At 34.5% G+C, this 12199-nt stretch overlaps 1 protein-coding gene across 2 annotated transcripts in view; it reads left to right on the forward strand.

Moving 5' to 3' along the window:
- Nucleotides 1-12199, forward strand: part of ZNF654 (zinc finger protein 654) — an 89123-nt gene that overhangs the window by 59018 nt on the left and 17906 nt on the right. For both annotated transcript variants that reach the window (XM_018054696.1, XM_018054719.1), the window contains exons 4-6: nt 6985-7120; nt 9932-10134; nt 10717-10856. In XM_018054696.1, coding sequence (XP_017910185.1) covers nt 6985-7120; nt 9932-10134; nt 10717-10856 — 479 coding nt within the window. The remainder of the gene's footprint in view (nt 1-6984; nt 7121-9931; nt 10135-10716; nt 10857-12199) is intronic.

Raw genomic sequence — 12199 nt, forward strand, 5'->3', positions numbered from 1 at the left:
AAAAGCAGAGACATTGCCGACGAAGGTCTGTCTAGTCAAAGCTATGGTTTTTCCAGTAGTCATGTATGGATGTGAGATTGGACCATAAAGAAGGCTAAGCGCTGAAGGATTGATACTTTCTCGAACCTTCTGTTTTGGAGAAGACCGCTGAGAGTCCTTTGGACTGCAAGGAGATCAAACGAGATCAAATCCTAAAGGAAATCAACCCTGAGTATTCATTGGAAGGCTTGATGCTGAAGCTCCAATATTTTGGCCACCTGATACAAAGAGCCAACTCTGAAAAGACTGATGCAGGGAAAGATTGAATGCAGGAGGAGAAGGGTATGACGGGGGATGAGATGTTTGGATGGCATCACTGACTCCATGCAATGGACATAAGTTTGAGCAAACTCTCGGATGTGGTGAAGGATAGAGAAGCCTGGCATACTGCAGTCCATGGGATTGCAAAGAGTCAGACACAACTGAGTGACTGAACAACAAATACCAGCTTAAGAGCAAGACCTTCTGTGAGAAGCAGTTTCAAAATTGTGTTCCCATATTATCTGAACATATTAATACCTGAAGTAATATATATTTTCCCAGATAAAATATTTCTAAATAAATCATTGAACCAAAGACCTGAGAAATTTTATTCATTCATTCAACAATATTTATTGGAGCTTTAGTAACTTGTCAGTTTGTGGCATAACCCATATTGTGACCTGTTCTCTTGACTGACCTACTCACAGAGTCATATTTTATATTTAGTTTGCCTAGGAACCTGTGCTCAAGTAATCTTGCAGCTACCTTAATTCTGCTTCAGGGTCTATCTTACAGGTTAGAACTGTAACAATAGCACTTCTCTGATGGCCATATCATTTCATTACTTATTTTAAATTATTGATAGTAGGGTAGGTTGTGCTTTCATGCTCAGATAACACACATAGAAATATATTTCTTTGTAATCTTCAGACTTTCTATGTAAAAAAAATTTTAAACTAAATTAGAAGTAAATGTTTCTTAATAAGATATGCAGAAATTAAACTTTCTGTCTTTAAATTGAAAGTGCTGTGCAGTGCGTGCTTAGTTGCTTAGTCACGTCCTACTCTTTGTGACCCCATGGACTATAGCCTGCCAGGTTCCTATGTTCATGATGATTCACCAGGCAAGAATACTGGAGTGGGTTGCCATACCCTCCTCCAGAGGATCTTCCCAACCCAGGGATCAAACCCAGGTCTCCCACACTGCAGGAGGATTCTTTACCATCTGAGCCACCAGGGAAGACCATTATCATGGCAACTACCAATTAATTCTGAAATCTGATTATACTCTGAGTTGGTGGTTTTACTTTATTTATGATTGATTTCCCCTTCAGAAAAAAACTAAGTAATGTTTACATTGTTACCTAAAATTTTTAAATGTAAAAAAAATGTAATCAGGTTTATTAAATAGGAAACAATAACTCATATTTTTATTTTTTCCAAAGCTCCAATAGTTCACTTATAAGTACATGATTTCTAGTTATTTTTTTAAAATGAAATATGGATAATTTATATGCAATAATGAATTTTTTATAATTTTAAGATGACAATCACCTTAGAAATTTAATCCAGTTATTCCTTATTTTATAGATCAGAAACTTAAGCTCAAAAGAGTTGAGGTTTACAGAATCCTGTTCTCAACTCAGCCTTCTTTCCAGTGTTCCCTAATCTACTAAATGATGCAACCATGTGTTTGCAATAATGTATGGGTCTAAAGAATAGGTTTAAAGAAATGTTTTTGTTTATACTCCTATCTTAAATGCTTCATGGTCTTAACATTTTAAAGCCTTTTCAAGACCACCCTAATGGGGAGAGGGAGAAATAAGAAACTTTACTGCGGCTGTCTGAGTGATAGCAGATGAAGGCATTGACTAGAGCACAAACTGTAGTAATGGCAAGGAAGAAGCAGACCAGGGGATGTTGAAGAAAACTCCCAAGCCATTAGGATCAATAGAAGAAGATGAGTTTTATAACTGATACCAAACACAAAAATAAATAAATAATACCTAAAACTAGGAATCCTCAGACTTCTGATAGCATACCCATTCAGCCTTTTTTTTCTCAGTTTGAACATATATCCCCAATATGTGTATAGTTGTTATTTTATGTACATGTACTAATACTATAGCATTTGGAAATATTCCCTGTGGCACAGATGGTAAAGAATCTACGTGCAATGTGGAAGACCCAGGTTTGATCCCTGGTCCCGAAGATCCCTTGGAGAAGGGAATGGCAACCCATTTCAGTATTCTTGTCTGGGGAGTCCCATGGAGAGAGGAGCCTGGTGGGCTACAATCCATGGGGTTGCAAAGAGTGGGACATGACTGAGTGATGGACACTTTCACTTCCACTGATACTATATGGCCTCCCCGGTGGCTCGGTGGTAAAAAATCTGCCTGCTGATACAGGAAACATGGGTTTGATCCCTGGGTTGGAATGACCCCTTGGAAGAGGAAATTGCAACCCACCCCAAAGTTCTTGCCTAGGAAATCCCATGGACAGAGAAGCCTCATGGGCTACAGTTCATGAGGTCGCAAAAGAGTTGGACATGACTTACCAACTAAACAACTATCATAAAACAAAAAATATGTAGTAAAATAATATTTTAACAGTGTAAAATTTAATGACACCAGTATGACTGAATGGGCTTTATTTTTTAAAAATTTTAAGTTCATATTATTGAAAAATTTTTAATAAAAATTTGCAATTTTCAGTTTTTTGCAATTTGACTAAATTTGTTGTTTCTGAAATCACTGTTTTCTTGAACAGTAACCATTTTTAAACAAACTGAAAACTCATTAAAATACTCCAAATGAAGGATGTTTTAAACACAAAATTCTAATTAAGTTTTTTTAATGGCATAAATACAAGCATTATAGTTGGTAATGAATTGGGGCAACAACAGTCATGTAATGATGTAAATACATCCAGACATCTATTTTAAATGATCATGTCCTAAGAACTTCTTTTTCAGAGTAACTTTCTCACTGTATACTATCTTTCTATATTAGAAAACTCAGAATGCTAATTTTTTCAAAAACATCAGATAAATATTTCTCAGAAACGTATCACAGAAAAGAACAGCAAATTTGTGAGAACTGTCTTTTTGTAAAAGAAAAGTGCATAACATCTTTGAATTTTACCCTTTTTGAAGTACTTTACCATAGCTAATGAAAATATAATAAAAGATATGATCATTCTCATTTCCAAGTGTTATAAATTATAAAGAGTTTGCTGTGTTTTAAAGTCTTTGTTTTTATAAATCAATCACACTGAATACCTTTTACATTTTTGCTTTGATCTGCTGCAGTATCTTGCTTATGAATGAATTTGACATGGTATTTTATACTTTATTCTGGAATCTGATTTCATTCAAAATAAGACATATTTCATAGTGCTTCTACTTTCACAGATTTCTATAAAATCCTAATTTGATTTTAAAAGTTATCTATTATTTAAGTATTTATCTTCTCTGGTATACTTTCCTTTTCTGACTGAAGAAACTTTTAACTACCTAGGAAGTAAGATGATGGCAACACCTACTCAGTAATGCAGGGCCTTGCTCCTATATAATGAGTACCAGAAGAGTAGAGCTGTACAGATTTTCAATACTGCTGGAGAATTATTATGGATTGAGGTAGCTAGTGGAGGCTTCTCAGTGGGAAGACAGGAGAAAGTTGTAGGGGAGAGTGGTAGGAGAAAAAGCATAGGCAAGAAGTATGAGATAAGCTTAGGAGACATTAAAAACCAGGCTGGAGAAGAGGAGTCATGGTGTTCATTAATAGTTGAATGAGTTAGGTTGGTAAATTCAGAGGTCCTTAAATATGAAGTTCAAGTATTAAGAACTTTTATACTATGGTAAACAAAAGGATTCAGATTGAGTTTGTGTAATGGCCAGAACACTGACCTGCAGCTACACGGACATGTAAAGTGGCATCAAGTTTGTGAAAGAAAAGTCTTCTGGAACTAAACAGATTATAAATGAAGAGTGAGGAAGTTATGTTTTCTCTCTACTTTGGCAAAGACACAAGGCTGAATGTAAGTTTCCAAGGGAATTGTATTTAGCACAATGCAGTGAGTAAATAAAGGATTAAGTTTATATATAGGTCCAAGTTAATACATAGGTTTTTTAATTAAATAAATCTCCTAAAAAATACAATATAAATATACTCTAGAAGATAAGTTGTAAATCTAGAGTGATTTAAGTATTTCCATTTTCACTTGAGAGCTTTTAAATTGAAAACCATTCCAAAAAGCCACCATACTATTTAAGGAAAAATGATCCAAAAGATACTTAAAAACTTTTCTTTCATTCTGTGTCTAAAATAGACCAAAGTGAAATCTTTATTTCATCTCTATTTCCTATCCAGACTTACTTTCCCATAGAAGTGGTCTCCAAAATATGCTATATTTGACTCAAGGAGTGCACCAAAAACCAAAACTTTCACTTAAATATAATTTTATCTTAGAAAATGAACTTAAGCTAATTTACTAATTTTAATAGAAGGATTGGTAGGAGTGCAAGTATATACTCTATAGTATAAACATTTATGACAGTGCACTTCAAATGTAGGAGGTACAATCAAAACATATGCCAGAGCTGACTGAGGGGTAGCTATTGTTAAACCTACAGGTTATTAGGGTTTTTCTTTAGAAACTTTGAATTATAATAATTGAATAGTAGGTTTAATAATTAAAACACTAGGTTTGAATTGGGGTCTGGGAATCATCTTTTAACAAGACCTCCAAGTGTTTCTTATTTTCTGCCAAGTTTAAGATATTAGCAGTAGATCTGTTTCATCATCTTTTGACTTTAGGCCCAAGTCCTGTTTTAGGTCCCACAGTGCTAAGTGCTATATTATTGGTGCCTCACCAAGAGTTCCACAGCAGAGTGAAAGCCTCACCAGTGATTCATGGGCTGGCATCCAGCTCACCTATTTCTTGTGCTTTGGACCAAAAGCCAGCTTGCTGCTGCTGCTGCTGCTGCTAAGTCGCTTCAGTAGTGCCCGACTCTTAGCAACCCCATGGACTGCAGCCCACCAGCCTCCTCCATCCATGGGATTTTCCAGGCAAGAGTACTGGAGTGGGTTGCCATTGCCTTCTCCGAAAAGCCAGCTTACAGTAGCTTAATTTGTATTGGCAATGATAAGTATGTCTAGAGTAATTTAGGAATTTATTTACCTTGAGGTTTGAAACTGATTATAATTTTTATCCGTGAAGTCATTGCCCAGATCATTACTGTGTTCCATGTGTTAAAAAAATCATGGCTGATCAATAACTTTATACCTTATTTTTATGAGTGCTATAACATGCTAACACATGGAAATATAGAAATTAATTTTATGCTAAGTGGTTGGGTGTCCTAAAATTAAATATTTATTCAGAATCTTTGAAAATACTAGAAAAAAAGTAACTTGCATTTATTAAGTATCAGTACTATGTGTTGTTTAATCCTCACAACAATCCTATGAAGTAGGTATTTGTAGTATCCATTTTGTAGAAGAGTTAACTGAAAAAGCAGAAAGGTTAAGTAATTTGCCCACTGTTTATAGGGTTTTTGTGTGCTTGCCTGCTTATTTTAATTTGGGAATTCCATAAGTAACTTTTAGAAGGTGTTTTCCTGTTTAATTTGGTGGTACTTCTTTGAATGGTTCTTTGTCTTGAAACGTGATTTCTTCTACTGCCTTGTTCTCTTAAAAGACAAAGCCTTTTTCATGTACTTTAACAATGAATGAAAAGTGGCAAATAGATACCACTTTGGGCTACTGAAATAATGAAAGAACATGACAATTTAATAAAAGCAAAATGTTAATTGCCACTTTGAATATGTAGCCTAATGATTCATCTAAGTAAAATTTGTAAATATATATGGTTTTATCCTAAGCTTCGCTTTATAACTAAGTTTTTCATGTCTGAGGGATTTTTTGAGCACAGAAAAAAATTTTGACAGTTGTTTGTGTTTTAAGTGATGTGCATTTTATTCCAGTTTTTAGCATTGCCAGTGTCACTATCTAGTTTTTTCTTAAGGCCTTAAGTTCAATTTATGCATTAAAAAATAAATCTATCTATACCTTCACTAGATCTTCAGTTAATCTTTTTAAGTTATCAAATTCCATGAAATATTTTTAAAAACACCTGACAAAGTACATAATGAATCTAAGATGCATAATCAAATGATTAAATCATGTAAATCTAAGTCTAATAAGTAAATTCAGTAAACCAAGTTCTCTTAACATTGTTTACAAACTTATGTTATATAAAAACATATGTCTATAAAAACATTTCAAATATCTTTTGTAACCCCCACAAATGCATAGATAAATTATCACTTAATGCCCAACTTATCAATAGTATCTTTATCTTAAATCTAATGCAAAGTCTTCATATTATAGGCTAGATTCATTCCTTCAGCCTGTCATTTCTCATCTCAAGACTATAAATCTACTTATACAACAAAGTGGAATAAAATTTCTGTCTTCCAGCCTCTGCCACATCTAAGATTCTACATCTGGTATCAGGGACAAGGACCTATACCTACCTGCCAGCCAGAGTCTGCATTGGACAGGAACCTCTTTATTCCCTTCTTATTGTCAGGCCTGCCATTGTTAATGGAAACTTTATGAGCCCTCACATAACTGAACATACATGTTTTATATTTTTGCAGCCCGGTTCTTTTCCTAGGAATGATGCATCCCTTATGTTTTTTCCTTAGGTTACACTTTATCCCTGCTATAATGGGATTTTCTAAGTCCAATTTTGTATAAACTGTGTAACCTTTGGCATTAAAGCCTATTTGTGTACTAATGGGTTTTTGACACCCTAATTAGGTTACTAAAGCAACCCTTTCTCTTTCATAGTTTAACAGCTGCCTTATTGACCATCAGTCATTTTATTGACAATGATGATCAAGTTTAGTTTTTAACCCCTTTAAATTCACAAAGCCAAAATGATTTTTCTCTCCTAGGAATGCCAGAATCACCTCCGCAGATATGGAAATGTGAATCTGGAACTGGTGACTCGAATCATTAGAGATGGTGGCCCATGGGAAGATCCTGTGTTGCAAGCTGTTCTAAAAGCCCAGCCAGCATCTCAGGAGATAGGTACTACAGGAGACTCAAATCTAAACCTACATTTGTGAGAAACAAACACAATTTCATTTTCTAACTAGAGCAGTATTAGTGTTTTTTATTTATAGTACTGAATAAGAGTAATGTATTTTCACATGAAGTGTGTTTAATTTGCTATATTAACCCAGCCCAAGAGTGATTTGACACAAGATTAGGTAAAACTATCTCTGGTAATTCCCTATTAAAATTCAGAGTGTTAACATATTTAGTATCCAGATGCTACCTATTTACAAAGAGTTTGTATTTGTCACTTAAGTTATGTTTTTAAAATCTATTTAAGTAGGAACACCCTTAAAAAAAAACAACACTCTGCTTAAGCACATGGAATCTCCCTTATACAGGAAACTCTATGAAGGATGGAGTTCCTTTAGCTTTTGTTTTGATAAACACTAACATATCCTACACCTAGCCCAGTACCTGGTATGGAGTAGTAGGTACTCAGTATCAGTACTTGTTTATTGAATGAATGACCACATGAATGCATAAGTGAATGTATGACTAATTAAATGGTGAAGTAAATTTCAGTTCCAAATACTCTAGAGCAGTATTTCCCAAACTTCCTTCATCAGTAGGAGTTTTGCCTCATCCTCTTACTACCTGCATACCTTTTTGACATCACTTTCTCTTTAATCTAGATTCCTATGAGCCAAAATCTCCTTTTGAAGGCAGGAAGCTCTGTCAACTATTTCTAATTAATTCTTATATATATATATATATATATTTGCCATATTATTTCTGAGCCCCAGAACATTTGGGTCACTGAAACTTAGAATAAGCACAAAAGTCTGGACACATTTGAGAGCATGGAGAGAGCCTATGGAGTGTAGTTATAACATGGCCAAAGGGAAAAGACAAGACCTCTAAAACCATTCAGAGATTGGGGAGAAAACATTGCATACCACCAACTGCCTGAGTATCTTAGGATCTTTCTATTTGTCCCAGGTAAAGGGGTGGGAGTGGGTTGTGAGTAGAACTGAGTAGGGAAGGGGCTATGATTCTAGGGCTTACAAGCAAGCTGACCCCCAGATACAAGCATAGGGGACAAGAAAAGATGTGAGAGAAGATGAAAAGAGATAAGGCCAGGAGAAATAATGAGAGTGGTGGAATAAGACGGGAAGTAGGACAAGACTAGAAGGAAAGAGCTAAGGTACATGTGGCAGCGGTATCATTGTATAAATACAAGGGACAGAAAGGAGAACTAGCACTTGATGTGAAGGTCTCAGGAATTTAAAAAAAAAAGTGAAGACGGAGGCAGTAGTTACATCGGAGGAAGAGTTGGATTATTGAGGGAACGTATGAACCGTCAAATATAGGGAAGGCAGGGGTGACAGCCTTGAAGGAATCTCTGAGGAAGCTGGGGAATGTGGCCAGAGGGGACAGGAGCTAAGCAAAGACAGATTCATATGGAGTGAGAACAGGAGAGAAGAGTTGGATTTTTCAGATAACTTTTAGGTTTCTCTAAGTAGGAGCTAGAACAAAACCATTATTGGTTGGTGTGAGGCTGATACCCTTTATATACACAGTTTATAGGCTTCCCTGGTGGCTCAGACGGTAAAGAATCCGCCTGCAATGCTGCAGACCTGGTTCAGTCCCTGGGTTGGGAAGATCCCCTGGAGGAGGGCATGGCAACCCACTCCAGTATTCTTGCCTGGAGAATCCCCATGGACAGAGGAGCCTGGTGGGTTGTAATCCATGGGGTTGCAAAGAGTCGGACATGACTGAGCAACTAAACACAGCACAGCTCAGCACATACTATGTATAGTTCTTTGATACATACTCCTTTTATACTTACCCTAGCATACTTCATTTTGGGAAAAGCTGCTCTAGAAGCTCATTAATGTGGATGATTCGACTCTTGTGATCATTAGGGTAAAGATATTATAAACAGAGTTGCAAGGCAAATGTTGAAGCCCAAATAAAACATTATTCATAGGCATTTCAGAAGCTATTGATTAAATATATATAATTAACTAAAACATTTTTGGATTTGAAATCATGAAATATGGGTTCCATTTCCTGCTCTGCCACTTATTTAATTATTTGTTCTTGGGCAAGTCATTTGACCTCTCTGAGACTCAGTTTTGTGATCTGTAAAACAAGTATCATATCTGTCATGAGGTTGTTGTTAGGTCTGAATAAACTTATGTAGGTAAAGGTGTTTTTATATTTTAAAATTGTGTAAAACCAAGTATTAAGTTTAGTGATTATCCTTGGACATATATTAATAAGCAGTCCTATTTGACATTACATTTAGCTTGCTTTTTTGTTAGAAAGTAATAACATGTATTTCGTTTATGACCAAACTTCACTAATTCAAATTATATTTCACTATAATTAATCTGAATTAATATGATTTTAATGGCAGATAAGGATTTAGCCTTCTAATTTTACAGTAATGAAAATAATGGTAAGAAGACAAAGTATATAATCTTAGACTAGCAAGAAATTCCAGATCCTGTGTTATCTGAAACATTTTTTAACATTAGAGAACACAAAAAAAGAGTATTTCATGTGGTTTTTTTTTTTTTTTTAATTTTGCTTCTTTCTTTAGATCGAAAAAGAATCAGCAAATATTTCTTGGGCACAGTTTTGTTGTATTTTATTGCTATTTTTCCAACCATTTAACTGATATATTCTTTTCACAAACTCCTAATAAGGAAAATGCTATTTAATTAAATAGTTGATTTAATTAGATACTACATGTTAGTGCTGAAGTGTCAAAGAAAAGTGTTTGAGACAGTCTTTTCTTGAGAGTAATAAGAGTCTGTTTTATTTTTAATATAGTGAACAAATATTTAAGTTCTGAAAATCCACTATTCTTTGAACTACGTGCCAGATACCTAATTGCTTGTGAACGCATACCTGAAGCAATGGCTCTTATTAAATGTTGTATAAATCACCCAGAAATCAGTAAAGACTTGTACTTCCATCAAGCACTCTTCACCTGTCTGTTTATGTCACCTGTAGAAGATCACCTATTCCGGGAGGTACTGTTTGAGATTATGTTTGCCTATTAAACTTACCAAAAAATACATAGCCCATTTTTGGTAAATTCCTTTTACAGTACTATCAAAGGCCGTAAGATTACATTATCTAGATATATTCCCTTTGACACCATTTTTAAGCTCATATTGAATTAGCTCATATTAACAAATGATGAAATTAAAATTTTCATTGATAAGTATTATTCATGTTGAGCGAGTTCCTGGTGTGACAGGTTAAATAAAAACTGAGAAGCATCAGGATTTTGCATCTTAATTAAAATACTAAGAAATTAAATTGCAATGTTTGTTACTTTGGTGTTTTTTTAAGATGAAAGAATTAATCTTTTCCTAATATGGACCCTACGTACCTACAAGCTGTGGACATTGAGGTTAAAAGTAGTCATTATAAACTGTAGGTGCTATATAGTGAAACTATGAAAAAACATAAAAATAGTTCTGTATAATTCATTGTCTTTGTAGAAGAAAATTAGAAATCTAAATTCTTCTGAATGCTTAAACATTTATTACAGCTATCTTTCTAGATATTTTTAATGATATGAACTGAGTTTTCTTTTCATCTTATAGCATTTACTGAAAACTGATTGTAAGAGTGGAATTGATATCATCTGTAACACTGAAAAAGAAGGCAAGACTATGTTAGCCTTGCAACTCTGTGAATCCTTTCTTATTTCACAGCTCCAGAATGGGGATATGTACTGTATCTGGTAAGTGTTCATAATACAGACAAAGAAATGGTGAGATGGGATGCAGAAGGAGAATTCGTTAGCAGAATTTATACCTTATTTTTTTAAAAGTTATGTTAAGCCATTTCCCCCCCACCCACACATTATTGTGCAAGAAACAATGCACAATAGAGTTAAAAAAGAAAATGATCAAAAAGAAATGACAAAATGATAAAAAAGAAAATGTGCCAGTAATAACAGTGTTATATTTAAGAAATGTGTTATAATGAAATAATTGTTTTATATTACACTTAGTTATTTTAAAATTTTTTAAGAGATTATTTTTCAGCGAAGTTTTAGGTTTACAACAAAATCGAGAGGGAAGTACAGACATTTTCCACATACTCTTTGTCCCCACAAATGCATATCCTTCCCCATTATCAAAACACTCACCACAATAGTATATATATATTTTTTAACCAAAGACGAACTTACATTGACGTATATTAATCACCCAAAGTCCAGTTTATGTTTAGGGTTCACTTTTGCTGTTAATTATTTTATGGATCTGGACAAACATATAATGATATATATCAGTATAATATCACACAGAGTATTTTTGCTGCCCTAAAAATCCTCTTTGCTCAACCTAGTCATCTCTTCCCTCCCACCCCTGCCCCTTATCTCTATGGTTTTGCCTTTTCCAGAGTATCATATAGTTGGAATCATACAGTATACAGCATTTTCAGATTGGCTTCTTTCACTTAGTAATAGGCATTTTAGTTTCCTCCACATCTTTTCATAGCTTGATAGCTCATTTCTTTTTAGTCCTGAATAATATTCCATTTTCTGGATGTACCACAGTTTATTTATCTGTGGTCTACTAAAGAACATCTTGGTTGCCTCCAAGTAAGCTGCTATAAACATCTGTGTGTAGGTTTTTGTGTGGACATAAGTTTTCAACTCCTTTAGGTAAATACCAGGGAGCATGATTGCTGGAACTTGTGGTAAGAATATATATTTAGTTTTGTAAGGAACTGCCCAACTGGCTTCCAAAGTGGCTGTACCATTTTTCATTTCCACCAACAATGGATGAGAGTTCATGGTGCTCTACATCCTCACCAGCATTTGTTATTTTCAGTGTCCCAGATTTTAGCCATTCTAATAGGTGTGTAGTAGTATCTCATTGTTGTTTTAATTTAGTTGTAGTTTGCATTTCCCTGATGACATATGATGTGGAACATGCTTTCACATGCTTATTTGCCATCTGTATACGTTCTTTGGTGAGGTATCTGTTAAGATCTTTAGTCTATTTTTTAATTGGGTTATTTGATTTCTTATCGTCCAGTTTTAAGAGTTCTTTGTATATTGTTGATAACAGTTGT

The sequence above is a fragment of the Capra hircus genome, chromosome 1 (genome assembly GCF_001704415.2).
Source record: "Capra hircus breed San Clemente chromosome 1, ASM170441v1, whole genome shotgun sequence".
Classification (NCBI taxonomy): domain Eukaryota; kingdom Metazoa; phylum Chordata; class Mammalia; order Artiodactyla; family Bovidae; genus Capra; species Capra hircus.